Here is a 22,399-nt window from a genome sequence, read left to right on the forward strand (position 1 = left end):
TAAGAGTTCTGTGTAGAGTTCTTCCCGGTATTGCACTTTTCTGCATGCCCATGTCAGATGTTGTTCCTGGTATCTGCTGGAGCCATCCATCAAGCCTGGTGTAACCAGCCCCAGCGCCCCGATAACTAGATTCAAGAGTTGTATTGTCATACGCATTGTAACACTACACATGACAATCTTTAAATGTTCACTTCCCCAATTGAGCAAATAATAATAATACCTTTACTAGGTAATATGGCCATAACAAGTGCCACTCAAAGGTAAATAATTCCTTTCTATGTTTTTTTATTTATGATGTTTTCTGATTGTATACATGTATGTTATATTTACGTAGCACTTACTATACTATTTTGGTACCAATTTTTAATATGTATGACCAATTTTGATGTTTTTACCTGTGATTCTAAACACATTAGCTATTTAACATAGGTTTGGATTGTCTGCCATACGGTGAATTCACCTTAGGACCCCAACCATGGAACGGATTAATCTTGTGATACAGTGGCCCACTGTGTATTATAAAACATTTTTATTTTGTTTATTCAATTAAGAAATACATATTTCAAACTCATTGTCAAAATGAAACAATTGTATAGTAAAAATGTATACATAAATAAATATATATATATATATATATATATATATAATAATAATTCCTGACATTTTATTTTTGTCAGAGAAACTTAGAACAGAACAAATTCTATTTATAGCAGCATATTCTTCTCATTCTCTTTTTATCGTATGTATTAATAATATAAATTAGGGAAATGTTAATGTAGAAATTAATAATACATAATAGAACATATCAAGTGTTGTCATGGTCCCCTACAGAATTCCTAATCTATAATAATCTGATATGGGTTTCATATAAAAAAAGGAGGCAAATTATTTTCATTTAGCAAGAGTAGTTGAAAAACCTGAAAAGTAAACACAATCATTGCATCCATATAAGTGACATTGCATGAACTGAATTTATTGAATGAACGGATAAAACAGCAGTGTGACGCTAACTAGTGCATTTTTAACAGGTGGCTTGCTGTTGAGGCTCCCGCAGGGTGGCAGTTGGTGTCACAGGTGCTGCTCGCGCTACACATCACTCAGCTTTAGAGAGCATCATTGGCCGAGTTGGCAGAGGAGCGCCAGTCTGTCAAGGTGCATTACTCTTTTCACCATGTGTCACATCCCCCAAATTTAGCCCAGCATGCCCTCTGGACTAGCACACAAAAAAAGGAAACAGCCCGGCTCTAACACTGCCTCAACTCGTCCTCCCGTCACTGCTCTCATCTACTACTGAGCACCTCGCTTTCCCCTCTCCCCTTTCCCTCATTTTATCAGTCTTTTTACGTCTCTTATTGTGGCGCTGCGAGGCTGCCCCGAAACAGACAGATCCCATTAACCCCACCTGTGATTCGTCCTTAACTCTGACAAGCGGGGGCAACGTGCAAAATGATTTTTTTCCATCATTCAAATTCAAACTCAATATCACCGGACAAGTTTTTCTTTTTCTCATGCTTTGTGACAGACTCGGCAACAGCGCCAAAGAAATAGACGACCCCTGTCGAATAAAGTGATTGACTGACAGTAATATTCTCTGAGGTCACATAGTGTATGTGATTTCATTTTTCTTTCTCTTGTTATTTTGTCATCACATTTTTTAGTATAAACTGATGAGGATTTAATAGGCTTCATTGATCGGGGTAGGCTATGAGCACAAAACAGTATCACCTTCATAACATTCTCATAGTAATAGCCACTTAAAATTTTCGGGTGGTACAAAAACACTTTACCACTTCCCCGTAATTTCAGGATATAAACAAGGTGGAAAACTGTTAGAAAGCCTTATGTCTACTGACATGATTTGAGCTATTGTGTTATATTTTATGTTACTAATAATCTGAAAAAATGAAAATGAAAATACAGGGAAGTGTTTTGTCCCCATAGAAGCTTGACAGACAGGTAAGTGATAGCCCCAGTTGATGGTTAATACATTTTTATTCACAGTAAATGACTAAAAGATGTAAAGATGTAATAAAGATTAAAAACACTTAAAATGCTATTGTAAAAAAATACAACAAAATTTGGTGCCCAATTTGTCTGTTATACTATATAATAAAAACTACCGGCAGACAACTTACTGTCCATCTCTCTGCCAAAGTGTAGGCTGCTCACCTTCGGGTGGATGCAGTATGCTAATGTTTGTGAGCTAATGTGCTAATTGCGAGCTTGAAGTCCAATACTAACTAAATGCTCATTGTTACTTAACTGAAATACTAATCATAAATACACAAACAGATTTTATAGGTAAAATGATTATGAAATTGCCCTATTTATTCAGCTGTGCTTGCTAAGGTCACAGAAGCAATATATATATATATATAGTATATATATATATATATATATATATATATATATATATATATATATATATATATATATATATATATATATATATATATATATATATCCCAACATTTTCTAATTCAATTAAAAACTATTCTACCAACAATTTTGTATTCCAACGCCGGAAGTCAACCTCAGAACTAACCCCATCTTGTTTGCCAATGAACCCACAACAATCATTTGTTTCCAACACAGAGCATCTTATAAATTACAATAATGTTTTTCCCGCATTGATACATTATCCAAGTAACCTTCTAATTTGATCTTCAGCTTGAGGGGAAGTCATTAAACAAATTTGGAACAGGCACCTATCTCAAGGGATTAAAAACAACACCTGCGCAGTGATTTGGTGTTGGGTGTCTGTAATTAATTGCACACACTTTTTTGACCTCTTTTTCCATTTCCCTTTCTGTACTTCCCCCCTGAAACGATAAATAATCTATCTTTAACTCGCCTTGCCCCATCAGCATATTCCCCGTGCGACCCAAAGGCAAGTCAGCGGAGAGGCAGGAATGATGGAGAGAAAAGGGCAGGGATGAACCAACTGCACCAAATTGGGAGAGTAAAGGTGACTGAAGAGTGTAAAACTGAGATCAGCTGCAGATGTACATGTGCACAAATGAAAAATTCCTGAGAATATGATGACGAGATATGAAGGTGAAAAATGAGATAGAGCAGGGACATGAATTAACAATGCCTGAGAAATCGACAGGAGCGAGCATAAACTCCGATTGTATATGGATGTCAGAACAATCTGAACAGCAAGAAATTAAATCTATGAACCATGCCATTCATTTCATAATATGAACTGAAATATACCCCACAATCAAATAGTAGAAAAAAAAGTGTAAAACGAGTTTCACAGTGGGGGGGTGTAAGAAGGCATTGAGTCAGCAATGATTGCTGGGTAGTGTGCAGTCAGCGCCCCGTGGCACCATGTCATGCTGTGCTTAATGAGGTAACAGGGCAGTTAGTTCCTGATATGACATTATCAGTCACCAATAAGTGAACACATCATTAACCCTAAGATCTTTCCAAAAACCTTTTTAACGATGCTTTGTCTCGCCTTCATTTCTATGCAAACAACACACAATGGGTCTGATCCACTAGACCTAATACGAAATACTAAATGCGAGTCCTCAGGCATTTATGTGGAAATGAATCTACTGAAAGGGCGCGCTCTGGATTGCCTCTCCGAAAAACGTTAAATGTTGCTCAGTTCAGTTTGCCTGGCAGGAATATGTACAAAATGATGGGCCAATGTGCGCTTATTGTTTTTCAATTCATCATTGCACAGTTCCACATTGTCACATCGGCTATCATTTCTCTGTTTGGACGCACACTCTTACCTGTGACAAATTTAGCATGTGCAATGTGATTTAGCAAACTTCAGATGGATGAAACTAGTGATGGACCAAAATGTGGCGAGACTTCATAGCGTGTTCTGAGCAACCAAGGACAGAATGTCAGAAGTGCACATGGAAATTGATGTCATTAATGTTGTTTGAAGTCTCACTGCCTCACGAAGTGGTTCACATGTCACGTAAAAGAACAGAAGAAACCCCATGTATATTTTGTTGACCTGTTGGAACTTGGCCAATTTCCCATGAAAAATGTATTTATTCATGGAAGTAAACAAAATGTATTCCCTTAAATGGCAATATGCCAAAAAAATCTGTCCAATATATCGTCTATGTCTATAAGTCATGAAAGGTTACAAGTAGTGTTTTGGTGGAGTAAAAATCATTAATTAACACAGTGGATAATGTCACAATCTTCCGTTAAAACAGTTTTTAGATGACCATCCTATGTTCATTTCATACCATTGAATGAACCACAAATTCAACAGAAACAGATTATATAAAGGAACACCAGAAGACCTAAATTTGTTGTTTTGAATCTGGTCATTATTTTCATGCAGACATCATTGTTGCTTGGAAAAAAAAAGGAAAGGAACAGGAAAGAAGGGAGGGAAAAAAAATCACACAATTGAAATAAAAATCTAGGCTTTGGCCACCAGATGGGTTTGCATGCAAATGAAGCTTCACAAGATGAACCTTTTTGTGAACCAGTTTTGAATGCAAAGTTTCAGTCTTCAGAGGGCTTCATCTGCCCATCACTAACTGAAAAACAGCACACAAAGAAGAACTGAAATAAGGCCGAGAGAATGTTCCACCAAAACTCAACCTCACATTCATTTCTTTTCAAAAATGTTGTTTTAGAACTTTTGAAGTATGGCGTTGGGGAGTCACGTGGGTAAACTAATTCTTAGGTCAAGGGAACAGATATGACAACGCCACTTAGGGTATCACCCAAGAAAGATGGGTGATTCAACTTACGGTCATCAGGTTCAGACACCAGAGACAGAGGCAAGGGTCCAATAAATAAGACAATTTTAATTCAATGAATCGTAAAGTCTTGGCCAGGAACATAAATTAATAAGGGCTGGAGCTTATCGCATCTGGTACACTGCAGAGGGGGGAAGGTGGGGCCCCAAGGAGCAAAACGGGACACCCAAGCAACACACACACACACACACACACACACACACACACACACACACACACACACACACACACACACGCACACACACACACACACACACACACATACACACAAAAACACTACGGTGAACACTCGAGCCCAAACAGAAACATCACAACAATTAAAAAGTGGGACCCTCTACCAGGACTGCCACTGGAAGTCTCCATTCCTTCATGGACGACAACAGAAATGGGTTGATTGAGTCCACTGCTTAGGCCATTAGGCCATTTGGACGGGCGCTGTTTGTGGTTGTCGCCACCAGACGTTGAAAGAGGAAGGTGAAAACACATGGCACGGACAGTCCAATGCCACACCCAATGTGTCGACGAAAAACAGCCATTACAAAACTGCAATGTCCTGCTGTACATCAAACACTCCGAATCAGCTCAATGGAATGCACGGAGGGGAAACGGGGCGCAACCATTTCCCGGCTGCATTGTAGCATGATGGCGACCACGGAGTGCGCACCTAGCAAACGAGGCGCATTTTCTTCTGGTCGCTAAAACGGCCAGCTAGCATGCATGGTCTGCATGAGTATCGGAAGGAGCCACACAAGGTTCCCCGGAAGTGGGCTCCTGCAAGAGCGACACCTCCTTTTATAGAAGAGGCCTTAATTACCATTGGGTACCATTGATACGCCACGAGAAAAGTGGGAAACTTTACCCTTCCTGCTACAGAAGGATAGGAAGGCAGACTTGGAGTTAGGGTTAGGGTTAGGGTTAAAAGTCACAAGAAGCAAGCACGCATTGTCGTTTACTTCAAAACTCGTTTTGATATTTTAGTTGAGTCATTTTAGAGCACAATGACAATTGGTACAAGCCTTTCTCTGAACAGTAAATACAAATATTCCTAAATATATATTATATGATAAGTATCAGAAAAAGTATAATATAAAAAATAAAATATTATAAAAAGTCCTACAGTATTGAAAGTTTTGCCTGCAACACCACTCTTTCCCTATTTGATGTATCAAAAGAAGATCTACAAGAAAATCTGACACAAAATATCAGCCAAAAATAAAAAGAAATTTTTGAATGGCAGAAATTGAAGTCAGCTTGTCAGAGGTGGATCCAAGGAAAATGATGCATTTTCAAACGTTTTCCACTGGAGTGTTCATTAACAAAAAGATACTTATCACGGAGGCAGTCAATGCAGTGTCACCTTAGGTCCACACAGTGGCTCAGGTAAAGAAAAATGTGCATATGAAGGTGGATGCAAAGAATAGGATATCGGAGCAGAGAAACTATGAAAGCGGAGGAGGACAAAGACCACGTGATTTCAGCAACAGGATATTATGGGAGTCTCAGACTTTATTTTGAGGAAGACAGTGATGATAATTCCTTTAAGTTTATTATGTGCTCTTATTTGGAAATTTTGATATCGCTCAATGAATGAGTGAAGTCGATCACAAAAAGCAAAATTGCCTTTTATTACAACAAAGAAGCGATCTGTAAACTCGTATGAGGGTGAATAGAAGGATGTTATAGCATCAACGTCTCTGTCCCATCTGCTACCGACAGCCGTGCAACCCACTGCCCGTCCTCAGTCTTCCTCTCGGGACCCTCTTGGGAAGCGCCGCGTGCTCACTGATGAGGTTGTGAAAAGCCAGGTGTTTTTCCCAGATGCTGTGAAGGTGATAGCAACGGGCATCAAAAACACTAATGAGACATTTCTGCAGATTAAAAAAAAAACAAAACAAAACAAAAAAAACAACAACACAGCAAAAGTATCTCGATTTTATGCAACACTTACATGTTCGTGTTTTCATTGTTCATAAAGTGTTGAAGGTTAAAGAATGTATGTGAACAGCGGAGGCGTGTTCTTTTCATCGTTATGTTGGTCATTTAGTCACTTCGTCCGAGTTTTAATTAGAAGCTCATCCAATAGCTGCACACTCAAGCTCGTTTAACACTAATAAAACCTTACATTTTTTTGCGGATAACTCCGTCCAAAAAGATGATCCATTTATTTTGTGTTTTTTTATTATGTTTGTTTTCCATGAACACATCTGGTACCACACTTCAAAACATCATTTTGCGCCGGTACTACTCTTCCAAACGTTTAAGGGTAAAAACTACCTGAGCTACATAATGCATTCCATCATATTTGAAATGAAGCAGTCTCAATTACTTTTTGCCAAGTGAGTAAAAAATGTTAGAGTGAATAAACACAAAATTGAGTACTTACCTTTGGGATCTTAAGAAATTGCAATGTGTGTAAACATGTCAGCCCCAATGTTTTTGTGTTTCAGATAATAAACCATCATATAATCCAGAGGTGACCAATTATTTTTCCTCCAAGATCGTTTTTTCAACGGGCCAACTTGTTACGGTACCAGTGGGATAAAATTATAGGCCGCTGATACATAGCAGCACCACAAGTAAACAAAATGCACACTAATTTGTGTCAGAAATATTACCATAGTCCTTCGAAGGAGGGGAGCCCCAAAACCGTCACCTTACCTCGATGACATTGGGAGCGAGAATCACAAAGGCTTGCCTGTGTACTATAAAATGTGCCATGTTACGTTGTAAATCCCCAGGTATGAATAATACAAAACAAAATGTTTTCTCAATCCTAACCACTACATATATCCTTTTGGTCACATTAATAGTATGCTATTTATAACCTGTTATACAGTATATGTCTGTCTGTGGTTAGCTTTTAGTCACATTGTTTGCACTTTTCTTATTTATTGAGTTATTTTGTATGTTGTTTGATGTCATGCAATCTACCAATACTACCTTCGCGATCGACTGGTCGACCGCCATCGACGCATTTCCTCTACTAGTCTGTGGCACAAAACAGAAAACAATAATGGTATTAGCTGTGAATGGGGAAGAAAAAAAAAAAAAACATTATAAATGTCCATCCTGTGAATTGCATGCAGCACCACACTGCCTCCAGCCAATCCATTTCAAATATCAAAGCTGATTTTTCCCTCCAAGTCAATAATTCAAAAGTTGACACTCCAAAGGGAGCTGACTGGTGCATGAAATGCGACAAGATTCTTGTGCTACTTTTTATGAAGAGGCCTGAAATGTTTCCACCCTTAAAAAAAAGTGCTTTATAAGGCCTTCGGTTGTATGCACTAAGCAGATTTTGGGCATGGCGGCATTTTGATTGCACAGAGCAGAATTCCTTTAAGGTTGCCGACTGCACGATTCGCCTCACTAGGCAAAGCTCAAAGACTGAAGAGGAAGGATGGAAAATTGAGGGAAATATCAAAATACAATAAGGATCAAGGTTGAAAAGCACATTAAAGTTTACTGGTTAACTGGTTCCTCCAGAGGAGCAGGGTCAGGCCTTCCGTGGAGCTTGATAAACTTGATGATGGCAACCCCAAACAAGTTGGGGATTTTCTCACTAGCATCATTTAAATGAGCATGCTCAAGAATATTTCCATACTGAGCAAGATGGTTATAACAGGGCCCTGCACTGTCTTACACTGGTGTAACCAAATTTCTCACTTTGCCGCACCGCACAGGGTTTGGTTCACACTCTCTACAGCATGACCATATTTGCTGATGCAATTTGTATGCCATAGTTTTATAGTGACAGTTATAGTGACTCAAGATATGATAATTTGACTGGAACAAGAACTGTCTGGCAAACCAGGTCAATTTGATTTAACTTTAAAAAAAGACAGCAAAAATAATTTTGCTTTTTTGTGAACATCATTTTGTTGAGTGCAGAAAGACCAGCTTTTATCGTGCAATGAGGTGCTCCAATTAGTGTCCCCTAACTTGGTGTAAATGAGCACATTGCAGGGAATATGGAGAAACTCATTAAAGCTCGGATTACTGATGGCACAAAAAATAAGACTGCTTACAATGACTTCAAAAATTGTTCTTTTTCAGTGATTTAACATCTTTTCAAAGGGGAACAAGTTTAAAAGTGCTCCAGTTTGTGGCAGTAAATGTAATGAGAATCACACAAACCACCATTCTTTGTTTTAATTTATTGACATATCACTCACTCGAATGGCAAACGGAAGGCGGTTATTTGATAAGGTATTGTTAACTTAAGTGATTAGATGGATGACGCATCGCAATTTTAAGTAAAATACTAAAGTAATTGCATGGATGGTTTCATTCATTATTGTTTAACGCATTGCATTTAATGCACTTTTTCTGTCTGAGTTCGAAATGTCCAGCTGCATTTGAATGCACCACGTTAGCGGCTACTAACGGTGGAGACTTGTGCTGTATCATACAATGGCAACATTTAGTCGTGTCCTTAACGATTGAATGACATTTGTTTTCATGACGGTGTGTGATCTCAATCCCACTATTACATCTACCAAGGCCAATTTAAAAATAAAAGCGCACTGCTGCTGAACACACTTGCAGTTGAAATCAGTCGCAGTGTCGAGCCATGTAAGCATTATAAGGAGCAGCGGAATGCTGCTCCTAAATGAATGTAGAGGAAACACTGCTCTCCTCACTGGATATTATATTTTCACAGCAAAGATTTGAGCCTCAGTGGCCAGTACTGTAGAGGCATTGACTACACTGGAATGAAAGAAAACTCAACTATATGTATCACTTACATTACAGGTATCTGCAGCCAGGTAATTACCACCGATTCTGAGTTCTGCATTGTACAGCCAATATTATTGATTGAGGCAGACACTTCTGATGTTTTTAGGTTTAATGCACACAGTGAGATTAGAGTATTTGTCAATAAAAGAGTGGAGAATTCAATAGGTATTTGCCCGGGGACAAAAACACCGTTAAGCTCTTCTTTTGGCTTAGCTGGGTATTGGGATGTAGACAGTGTCATGACATTTCACTTGTGAACATCAAGCGTCATTACATGGATTTCAGGCTATAATGGTGTCTACAATGTGATGCCGTGAGTTCATTAACCTTCTGAACCCTAGAATTTTCTCCTCGTTATTTTGTTTCAGTGGCTTAACTTAACCTTTTCCCACTCTTATAACCACCTCTGTCTGATGTTGCCACCTCGTCAATTACATTTAATATCGCAAGGGCAAAGATTTGATTGTTCGCACTTTAAGCCAGTTGTGCCTATTTCAATCATGCATTTCACTGTTGTCCAATTCCAGCATGATACGAATTTGCAAAGACCAGAAATATTTTTGTTAATTTGTAAACCTTCCTTATAGCACGTCTGCTGTAAATATAACCACTTGAGTTCTAGTATCAAGCCTTGCATGAGAAATTTAATGGAAAATCTTGTGAACTATATGACATTTGAAAATATGGATGACACGCTGCATTGATGCTAATGTTTGCAACCGAGTCGCCTTATTTGTACATAATTTCATGGCTACTGCAAAAAGGGGCACTAGAAGCTCGTTTCGACGGATGACACAAATGCACCCCATTACACTTAATGATTAAAATTAAGGCTATGTTGCAAGATTAAAAAGAGAAACATGCAAAATACATACTTTTAATTACGCTAAAATTAAACCCTTAGAACATTGCACCTGATGAATGATGTACATGTTTATCATTATGTTTATCTCTGTGTAGCCATAACCTGACTTATAAAATCAATACCAATAACATAAAATATAAAACTGCATAAAATATTTCCCATTGTGTCTCCCAAGACATTCAAGCAAGATTGACATTGAATATCCCTCAAGACACACGATGTTCTGACTCCACTGCAATATCATTATCCTTTTTGTACAACAGGGCAGCTACATCTCTAATCCAGACATATTTATCTGGATAATCACCTTTATTATTTAATCCACAGGTTAGGTGAGGCTTTGCATACACACATTGTTTCTCATCTCTTTCAAACAAGGAGGAAATAAGAGAATTCGTCTTGGGCCTGTTTAAGAAGGTAAGACTGCAAAGTTGCTGTGCTGATGAATTATGGTTAAGTGTCATCTTGTTTTGCATGGGATGCTTAATAATTCAACGCAGCAGGAATTGGCTATGGTTCATTTGTGTGTCTGTAACGGAACATGTTTTTCCTCAAACACATTAATGACACTGACAGACGTCTAGTCTCTGCTTAATTAAATGTTTTTTTTTGTTGTTTTTTTCACTCCCTCAAGCCAGCATGGCAATGCTTCTTAAGGGCTTTGTTTTGGTTTGTTGTTTCTGCCCCGTTGCTCCTGACAACATCTTCACTCAGCCACTTTTAATTCAAATCCGGCTCCGCCGCGACATTTTAAAACAGATCTTTACAGGAGCACAGAGAAAAATGTTCTGATTACACTTTGAATTACAAAGGGAAAGGTGGATGCGTGGCGGTGAGGAAATGGTTGAATTATCTGCACCCCCTTATCAGTGTCACTGCTGATGGAGACAGTCTCATTTTCAAGCCTTGACACAAAATCAGTGGTGGTTTGTAAAGGTAGGTTTGCCAGGAGGAAGCAGTTGAAGAGGTGTTCGAATAGGTGAAGATAAGATGGAGCAGCAGACCCAATTGCATTACTATTGGATCTTCTGAATCAGGCACTGGCTGGTTGCGTCCGCCGGGATAGATTGTCTTCGGGCTGGACAGCTCGTGATTACGGTGATTACCCAAAAGAAAAGAAAGGAGAATACAAAGAGATGTCAAGCATAACCTCAATTGAACCGGATTTGGTCAATAAACATTCACAAAAAAACTCAACTGAATGAGAAAGTCTTCTTATGACAAACAATTACAATCATTTGAGAGAAATGAAACAAACTGAGGTCGATGTCACCTGTGAAGTTGTGTGTGTGTGTGTGTGTGTGTGTGTGTGTGTGTGTGTGTGTGTGTGTGTGTGTGTGTGCATCTGCGTCAGATGTCATTCATTATGTTATTGTACTTTTTTTTCATGATTACAGAACACCTGTTAAAAGTGTGTCTGAAGCCGGATGTTCCAATTTTTCAATACCAAGCTCACTTTACATATATTTTTTTAACCATTAATGTGTTATTAGTTTTTACTTTCAATAATCAAATTACTAACAAGTCAGTTCCACTATGTCCCCTACAAATGAGAATTATGACAACGCCCCCACTTCATTTTCATATAAAGTGGAAAGGACCAGGACAATATTTGCCCTTTCAAAACGTTTGTACAAAACAAGCGATCCGTCATCCCTAAAGTTTCTTGTGGACCTCACCGCTAATGCTCAATTCAAACCACTTCATTCAAACTTTCACAACAATTAGTCACTCCATAGCAATTAATGAGAAAATATGAGCAAAGTATACAATCCTGTCATGCTCTGTGTTCGTACCAAGTGCCAACTATTCACGGGTCATCCTAAACTAAAATTAAACTTAAAAGTGATAACTTGACTTACCATTTCTCCCATGTCCACCTCCAGGGTGTACGGTCGCACCACAATCCAAAATTGCCTCCCACACTCGACTATCAAGACGGTTCTATCGCTGGAGGTTTGCCCTTCCTATTTAAGTCCATCTGAGAATTCATCTTTATGTAAATCCATCTATGCATCCTCAACAGGGCTGCTGTGCAGGTATGCCGAACTTTTCAAAGTCCATTTTTCACTTAAGACCTAAGAGGCTTGTTACAACTTGTTATCTAGATCCTCAATCGAATTGCCACTTATTGTGTGCACATCACTCAGCGCCACAGAGGTGCGCTTCCTTTACAGGGACAAGCCAACATTTGCTCCGCTTAAGGCTCCAATGAGAAGCAGTTATCCGCGCTGCATATATCCTCAGTAAGAATACAATTTAAACCTGCTAACCCTGGTGGTGTTGGCACTTGGGTGGCTATTGAGATGACAACTCAATATGACAAACCAAGCCAAGAACCACAATAATGAGTCCTCCCAATTTTGGGGCATCCCAGAATTTATTGGAAGATAACACAAAAAACATCCTAAAAATCTTGTGAGGGCTTATTTAGTGTAATTATCATTTTATATACGTAAAGTCCTATTATATGTGTGCCAATTTTCAATCTATCAAGTGTCCCTGTAAGTTCAGAAGATAAATAAATAAATACATAAATAAATAAATAAATAAATAAATAAATAAATAAATACAACGTGGTGAAGTTCAGGTTTCTTGGAATCATGTTCACAAATAAGCCAAGAATGAAACTGATGATTAACAGGTCAACACCTCAGTTCACAAGCTGTGAGTCATGACTCGAAGAACAAGCTCACACACAGTGTGTCTGAGTTTGCTTTTGGAAATAGGGCAATAAAGTGTAGCTTAAATTCTTAAATTAGAGTCACTGTTTCTTCGCATCAGATGAGCCACACCAGAACTCCCCTTCCCTAGAAAACTTATAAAAGAAAAAGCTAGAATGTTTTTCGAGGGAGCAAACCCCTGGATAAGCGGAAGAAGATTAATGGATGGAGGAAAAAAAACACAAGTTTGAAGAACTGCAATATTCGCTACATAACCGGTACAGAACCGAAGCCTATTGAGTGCGTTGGGATGCAAGGACAAATGAAGTGTAAACATGTTTTGAATGAACCCTTTCCTATTTTTCTTTCGCATTTCCAGTGATGTCCAAATCATCATACGGAGGGTGAACACGCACATGTCTTCTTTTGGGCACAAACTTTATTTTGTTTCACCGCACACAACACACAATGCGTGGCGAGTGGCCGCTAACTCTCGCCACAGCCTAAGAACAATCTCTTATTCCCCCATGCATCTGCTCACAAAGCCTCCCCCGTCTCAGCACAGCCCTCTCACACACAGCCATAAGCGCATCACCCTTATGTAATGCCATGACTCCATTGATGTAGAATGACGAGGAGTGGTTTGGTGTTATGCAAAAGTGCTTTCATTTGCAGCAGAACAAGACTGAATATTAACAGGCTGTTAGACTGCTTCAGACTCAACGTTAGGACTGAGCGTGGGAGTATTTTTGCAGTACATCAAGTAGGTGCTGCTGTAAAGTGACGGACCTTTGCAGAAAAAAAAATCAAAACATGAAGCACTGAAGCCATAAAAAGGGCAAAGTGGCAAGGGAACGTTGCATTCTTGTATGATGAGTTACAAATCTCAGAATTTTTCACTCCAGTGGAACTTGTTTTGACTATCTATTTAGATTATCCAGACCAGTCCACACGACTCCCAATTTCATTATTTCAATTAGCCTGATTCGGATCTAAAATTGTGTGCATCTGCTTGGTGATTGACAGCAATTGAGCACTTAGGGGGGAGAGCAGCAGGCACAAAATGTTACTCAATGATTTTTGTTGTGTTTGTTCACTCTGAGTGTGTGTTTGTTTACTCTGATGGGATTTGCTCTCAGTGAAGATGAGAGCGATTCTTTTGGCAAACAACAAGAGCGCACCACAATAAAAACTCCAAAGGTTTTGTTTTGCCCGTATCTCATGCAAAAGTGTACATCGAAAAATGCAACTTTAAGAAACACAACGCTTGAACCATGCACTTTATACATAATTGAATAAATGCAAACATTGAAATTAAATTCTAATACACTGCAGTCAGGTTAATATTAACAATTTTAGTACAGTAATTGATTAATTTTACACTATTTTTCTGATCATTGGATGCTTTTTTTTATTTAAACATGATTCAAATTTAGATACATTATACATTGGCAAAATTGCACTACTGTACATGTTTTTTTCATGAGGTGGTTGATAGTTTGGTACTTAACGTAAGAAAATCTGCAAAACTGTTGTTATTTTTTTCTAAAGTAAAATCAGATGTTTGCAACCGCCTCTTGATCGCTGTAATAAAGCAATTAAAAAAAAACAAAAAAAAATTACAAATAATACAATGGAACACAGGGCGGCACTATGGAACACTGTTTAGCACATCTGCCTCACAGTTCCAGCTCGACCCAGTCTTCTTGTGTGGAGTTTGCATGTTCTCCCCGTGTTTGCGTGCGTCTTCTACAGGCACTCCGGTTTTCTCCCACATTCCAAAAAGAAATGTGTGGTAGGTGTGTTGGCCACTCCCAGGTTGCCCCAAGTGATTGTGAGTGCAAATGGTTGTCCCTACTGGGATAGGCACCAGCAAACCAGCAACCCTAGTGAGGATAGGTGGCTATAGGAAATGGATAGATGCACGAACAACGGAACACAGCATAAAACTGTGATATGCCTCAATGCAAAATATGCTAATCATAGATTGCTTTATAGAAATTCAAATTCTGAGCATTTGAACAATTTTAGAACTGAAAAAATGTATCAGTTCTAAAGAATATTTTTGGATTCAATAAGTAGTCGGTCGATTATTGATTATTTGATAATCTTATTAAAATACACTGTAGTATTCACTCTCCAGCCATAACATTTGAAGTACAAAAAGTGAAAAACGAAGATCCTGATGAAGATCCAGAAGATGTAGTTGCTGAAATTGACCAAGCTACCCAGTATAGGAGAATAATGATGATTTTTTTGTTTTGTTTTGTTTTACCTGTTCCTAATCTTTATTTCGCATGTATCTCTGTCAGCTTCGATTGTGCTTATGTACCCTTTGTGGCCTCCGAAAGAGAAGGTCAGGACTCACGGCTAAAGGGAGAAGAACAGCCCCCTCCCCCTCGCAGTTTAACATGCTTGCAGCGTGTTGCAATCAGCATGTAGCGCATGCACCCTGATTGTATAGAAGCGTGACAGACAGGCAATCACTACTCAGTCATGGCACGTTGTACCCCAGTGGGAGTTGGCAATGCGCTTCGTTTGGCGTCGGGTGTAATTCAGAGGACTGACTGATCTTCATGTCTCTTCCTATTAGGGCACACGCAAAGGCGGAGGACCAAGCGGTGGCCGCTGGAGCAGATCACGAGTATCTGTCTTTGCGCCGCTTCCGTGGCATGTGCACTGGTGGATTGAGGCGTTTGTGTTGATAGCGCATGAAGGCAAAATGCGGCCCTTCATCATCGGGCCATGATAGTCAGATTCGCAGAGGTCCGTGACAGAACATTAATCCTCCTCTCTCAACAGTCAACCATTAGTCTCTACACTCATGCTTTTACAAGCCCCCCTACTTCAATTTAGTTTCTCTCTCGCTTCCGATTTGCCCACCATTTTTACTCAAAGTCCACGTGTAAATTGCATCCCGAGTCTCTCGGATTGCCCTGGTTCTTTTTTCTTCTTCAGCCTTCACAAATATACCGTTCCGCTTCTTCAATAATTAATATTCTTCTTCTTTTTATTGCGACCACTTTTTGTCTCGCATCTCCTTCTACATTTTTCATCCGACTCACTTCATTAAAATTGCAGCGCGTTCAGAAAATTGGTGCAATCTGGAATACCATTTTCTTTCAAAATGAACAAATAATCCATTTTTTTACACGGGGGGGGGGGGGGGGGGGTGATGCCACAGAGGGCCTGGAGTAGCCCAGGGAAAAGGCTTTCGTTTTACCATTTGAAGTGTGCATTTAAAATAAGGATTGGAATCACTTTTTTATTATTTTTTTATTTCAGACATTTTGATTCACTTTGTATTTTTTTCTGTTTTCGACCTACCTGTAACCAGTTTAAACTCATAAAAAAAGTAGTTAAGAGTTGTTGAAAGTTGACATTTATTGCTTTTTTGTTAAAAAAACAGGTCTTAGTCAGCACTGCAAAGGGGGGGGGGGGGGGGGGGGTGCGCGAATGGTTTTCTCTTTCTTCGGGGGGGCTTTGCAAAATATAATTGAGATGCACTGCAAAATATAATTGAGAAGGACTCCGTTAGGGACACTATTCAACATTCAAAAAATTCACTAAACCAAAAATTTCACATTTTTCAGTGCAAATTTGCATCCCCCAAAAAATCACAAGTTCATATATTGTCCACGGCTCACCACTCTTTCTTCATTTTTTTACTAATTCGCACCACTCCACTCCAAAAATTCCATACTATTTTGGTCATTCCAAAAGGTAAAATGTCTCACGAATTCTTTATTTTCCCATCAAAAATTAACTGTGGGGAGACTTCATTATGATTATTTTTTACCATGCTCAAAATTCCAAACTCCACACAGGAACATTGGAGCGAGGCAGATCTGAACTCGGGACTCTGAACTTTGAAGTGGCCGTGCCAACCACTTTTCCATGGAGCGGCCAAAAATCTAAAATCTGAAGCATATTTTGTTTTGAAATACATGTCCAGCTTTTTGTAAACGATTCTTCAGTTGTCACTGCACAGTCATAATGACTTTTACATTCATGTACAATGTAGGGGGGAAATTTAAATCACTGAATTCAAAGACCTTTCCAAACTTTTGAGTAGTACTCTATTAGAGTTTATTTCCTGGCATGGCACTTAATTATTACGTGTTTTATTTGTCACACGTGTCTGACTCTCTCTCCTTTCTCTTAAGTTTTTGTAATAACTCTAGCCTTGTCCTGCACATGGATCAAAAAAGCGTCCGATGAAGGAGACAAATAAACCATAAATCACAACCAAAATTGTCAGTGCCATTTAAAATGTTCAAATTATTTTAGTTTTGCTCAGGGTGGCCCCACCCCCCAAAAAATGCAGTAATCTCTTGCAGCTCCATAGGGATTCAGCTACAGTGCAATAACTCGACTGGGATTGGTTAAAGGGGAGATGCTAATTTCCTTTCCATCCCTACTGACACGGCCCTGAACACAGCAGCTTCTGGTGCTGCAAGTTAGTGGAGTATATAGAGGCAAATATCCCTCCCTTGATGCACGCATTCATGCGGATCAAGGTTTGTGTTTACATGCATGAAAATAATAAAACAATTTCATTTTCCCTTGTGGGATAATTAAAGAACTTTTTCTCTAAGAGCAAAAAGTCCCTTACCAGTGTTGGTATCATGGGGGAAAAATAGTTGTTTTTTTTTAAGTTTAATACCAGAGCAAAGTACAGGGAACTTCAGAAGTAATACAGTTATATATTTAATTCATCCATACCGTAATACTGGAAATAAAATGAATGACCTTCAAGGTGACACTGTTGTCATCATATGATCATTGTCTCATGTAACATTTGAAATTTTTAATTGCCACATTAATATAAAAATGTGTGAAAATCTGTCATGGCCCTAGATTTGTAAGCAGGTGTGCTGGTGAGGTGTGAGCCATTATTTCTCCTTGGAATTTTGGTTGATTGACTGTATTTGTCATCAGACCGATTGGCAAGGGTCCGGGCATTTCCTCCTTTTCTCCCAAAGTCAGCAAAGACTGACTCCGTAACATTGAACAGAATAAGCAAAAGAAGATAAGGAATATCCCTTTTAAAATTCTTTGTTACTTCCTGCAGAATGTCTTTCAAAAGTTTAAAGGGAGGACCAGATGGTCGACCATCACCTGCAAGCAGGTTAGTAAATTCTAACAATATCCGTCTAAATGATTATGGATATAATACATAACGTGTCATTTTGCCAAAGGGCTATCAAGATTTTTTTTTGTTTTTTTCCCAGATTATTGTAAATGTAAGCTTGAAAGGTTTAACCGTGTTTATTTTCTTGCCCTTTCAAGCATGTCTCCTCGAGGGGGTAGAGGTCCAGCAGCCGCCAGATCCCCAACCACTGGCAGATTTAAAAACAAGGCTCTTCAGCTCAGCCTCTCCAAGAAATTCTGGTTATTATCAATCTCTGTTTCTCATCAACACTGATTAAGAGAAGAAGAGGATTAGGTCACTGATTGGCGCATCTGCTGCAAAACAAGCCCCTCGAAGATCTAAATTAAAGGACACTTCACTCTTTCCTCCAGCGACTGATGTAATGAGCCATGTCAGCTGATTGGACTGCTTGTGTTTTTCAATCATTTCCCCAAACTAGGGACTGGCAACATCTGGCCCGCAGGCCAAAAGTGGTCTTTGGCCAAATAAATCATCCCGCCAGCTTACCTTGATGGGGGAAAAAACTAATTAGTGATATCACAGTATTCATGGTATTAATCAAGAATTACTCAATATCACTGCAGTCTTGCTTCGTTACAAAATAATGAGGCATTCCGTTCCACTTCAGCTTTTCACATGGCCAATCGGTTACCTATTTTCAGTATGCAGGCACCCGATTGGCTGCACAACCCATAACTAAACCCGTGACAATATGATCTTGTCAAAAGAAATGAACTGAAGATTGGCTGGCTGCCCAAAGAGACATTACATTCATGAGTTCAGAAAATGAAGCCAGTGTGCATGCTAACTGGTTTACGTAAAGCACACGCTTTGAGGTTTTACATGAAATTGTGATAAATAACTTACTGTGACATATGTGATGAGATATTTTTAGTAGGAAAAGCAGCGTTTGCCTGATGAAAATGGATTACTGACCTGCAATTCAATTGTTAGGAAATGATGTTGGCTGGCATCCAAACCTAGTGGTTGATGCAGCTGTAGCTTTATTTTGTAGCTTTATTGGAAATAAATGTGTGTTGAAGTCAATTAAAATGCAGAATTAAAAGCTTGGGTGTGATGTTGATAAGATGTTCCGAAATGAAAATTTCACAGCTCAAAGTCACCCACCGCTCAAAAAAAGGGCTATGGTGGTGATGAGGAGGAGAGTCGTCGACGCGGTAAACGAAGCCTCAGCAACAGCTCAGCAGTGGCTGCCGCCTACATCGCCTACCTTAATAAACTCTTTGGACAGGTCAGTTCAAAAACACTTGTATGAAAAACTAACAAAATGCACATCCCTCCTTTGTCAACAACTGGAGGCGGATCGAACAGTAAATATAAAAAAGTTCATGCCTCCTAGAAGGAAGTTTGGTATTGGTGCAGATGATGGCTCTGTAGACAGACTGAAAATACACTGAAAATGATTACTCTACCCACACTATGCTTTGCGTTAGACATGGAATTAGAGTCTTTTAAGTTAATTAGGACAAGTGGAATACAGTATGCAAAGGTAGAAATGTGCCTAACGATACAATATTGAACTGAAATCATATATATATATATATATATATATATATATATATATATATATATATATATATATATATATATATATATATATATATATATATATATATATATGTGTGTGTGTGTGTGTGTATATACAGTGAATAGTCAATATCCAACTTTGACTTGGCTGATTCACTCCCCTTCTTGACTCATGCGTTATTGCTATGAGAGCTTATCGAGATACAACGCCTGCATCATTGGCGTCCTTCATGAAACTTAATTTACACAGCATAATAGCTGCAACAGACAACATAACAAATCTGGCATTGGCTTTGCTTTATTTTCATGGTTTTTCATCTTAAATCAGCAAGCAAAGTCATCCTCTTACACTTTCAAGTGGAGTTTTGACATATTCAGAATGTTAATTACACTTTGCATTGCTAAGGACAAAATGAATGAAAAGTATGAGCTGCAAAGTTTAACTCATCTAAAAATAAAAAGCATTACATTCATAGCTACAGAAAAACAGCGACTTTTAAGTGCTTTTTAAATTCAACCTTGCACTGTTTGGTAAATTTAAGGCTCGCTAATGAGGTAAAACACACTCACCCACAAAAAATAAAAAGTCAACCCTGACTTGTTCTTGTTTAAAAACGATTTTTTTATGTAGGAAATAACAATAAATAAATAAAAAAAAAAAAAAAAAATATATATATATATATATATATATATATATATATATATATATTTTTTTTTTTTTTAATGGGAAAAGCATTACAAAACTTCGGAATATGATTTGTTCTGTAACACAACATGCTCACTTCAGGCATGATACCTATAGAATCATCACTTTTTAGGAGACCTCAAAAATGTGGGTTAGTTCAACTGTTAACATTGAGTCAAGAGAAAAAGCTTTTTTCGACCCTTGGACCCTCACTAATTTGTTGAAATAACAGCCATACACTGAGTTACATTAAATTACAGTTTTAGTTCTGTGGTCACAATCCCACTTTTATTACACCGCTTTGTCATCGCTGGTGCCCTTTGGCGATCGCAACAAAATGCAAAAAAAAAGAAAAAAAACTTAAATGTAGAGTTCTCTTTCCATTTATCCACTGAGTTGACATTTCCAAATATGCAAGCTCTTGTGAAATCTGCCAAGGTCTAACATGACACCATGTATGACAGCAGGTTTGAAATTGTGTCTGTTTTTCAAGGAAATGTCATTTGAACTGATTGGTGTTTTCAAATTTAGAGGTTCTGAGTATTTTATCAATGGAATTACTGAAGTATAAAGGCAATAAGGGAACATTTAGTTAGATAAAGAGACCTCTGTTGAAGAGTGTAATATATTTGATTCCTCTTTGCTGTTTTTCCTGTTCTTACCATCATGACGATATTGCTTTCATCCAGAACGTTATGAGCCCCTAATGAGACCTCATTACAAAACTAAAATCGTTTTCATCCTTTGTTATCACAAGGGAGGGATTTACTAGTATAAGAAAGACAACCATCTTCACCAAAGGGACTCATCTGCCTGAACGTTTTAATGATGTTTCTAAATAAGATTTTCAGTAACTAATAGGGAGGGCCATCTTGTTGCTTTAAAGCCAATTTAGTGAAGGGGTCCTTCAACTTATGGGCTTCCTATCCCAAAACCACCGGAAAGGTAGGAGGTCTGCATCGGGTCCCTGTGCACAACGTACTTGCTGGCAAAGAGGCTGAAGTAAGCAGACCATTCATCCTGCAGTGATCCTAATCCCTGCCTCAGTATTAATTAGCCCCTTAGCTAAGTTTACTGTCAGCCCTCATTAGAGGAGGCTGGACAAGACAAATAGATAATGGAAGAGAGTTGATGCATCGCATGCCTGACACTGTGTCAGAGATTCAGACTCAGACACATATTACATTTGGGTTATGGGACAAGTGTACAGAGTATGTTTTGCAACCGCATAGTCATTTGAAATGTTCATTCGTGCGTTAACATCAACATACCTCTCATATATTGTATGTATTGGGCTTGAGAAGCAGTAGGGTACTCAATGGGCCAACTGAAGGCAGACAGAATGAAATTAACCGTTAATGGGCTCAGTGCGATGGGTGCGTAGACAGTCCACATGGCCATCAAATCCTTTCTGGATGAAAGAAAAATCCAATTAATGTGTTGACCTTCCCATCTAAATATACCCTTGTGCACCAGAAGATCTTTGATAAGATAAACATGACCACTGTTCCCCAGGTAACTCAAGCTCTTTTATATTGCAGTGTTGAAAACAATATTAAAAAATCAAGGCATTTATATAAATCATGAGTTGTTTTCGTATTTGAGGCAGAGTTCTATAATATAGTGGAATCACGGCTGGCACTAGTTAGTGTTGGCATTGAATTTGAGTTTCAACTCAGCTGGCAATATTACGCAGAGAATAATTGTTTGCATGGCTGCCGTGTGGCTCAGCTCCCCAAGTCACATAGGGGCTGCTACTTTTCCATGGGCAGTGCAGAATTTCAACATAATGACCTTCTGTGATTAATGTATAATGTAATCATACATTGGAGACATTTCATTCTATCTGCTAATGTTATGTTTTTTACAATTTGTTTTTATCGTGGTGGCACTGTGGTGACTGTTTAGCACCTCTGCCTCACAGCGCAGAGATTGTGGGTTCAAATCTGGGCTCAGGCCTTCTAGGTTGCCTGCCATGCATCCATGGGTTTTGCC

The 22,399-nt window shown here is 38.7% G+C and overlaps 1 protein-coding gene across 1 annotated transcript in view; it reads left to right on the forward strand.

Annotated features, from left to right (window-relative positions):
- Positions 1-1,023: 1,023 nt before the first annotated feature.
- LOC148421132 (calcium-binding protein 2-like) overlaps positions 1,024-22,399 on the forward strand; it is a 39,467-nt gene continuing 18,091 nt past the window's right edge. The window contains exons 1-5 of the mRNA XM_088418618.1: positions 1,024-1,152; positions 10,681-10,770; positions 18,091-18,147; positions 18,309-18,410; positions 19,285-19,423. Coding sequence (XP_088274744.1) covers positions 18,092-18,147; positions 18,309-18,410; positions 19,285-19,423 — 297 coding nt within the window. The 5' untranslated portion in view covers positions 1,024-1,152; positions 10,681-10,770; position 18,091. The remainder of the gene's footprint in view (positions 1,153-10,680; positions 10,771-18,090; positions 18,148-18,308; positions 18,411-19,284; positions 19,424-22,399) is intronic.

This window comes from Hippichthys cyanospilos, chromosome 7, assembly GCF_059441005.1.
Source record: "Hippichthys cyanospilos isolate Australia breed blue-spotted pipefish chromosome 7, RoL_Hcya_1.0, whole genome shotgun sequence".
Lineage (NCBI taxonomy): Eukaryota > Metazoa > Chordata > Actinopteri > Syngnathiformes > Syngnathidae > Hippichthys > Hippichthys cyanospilos.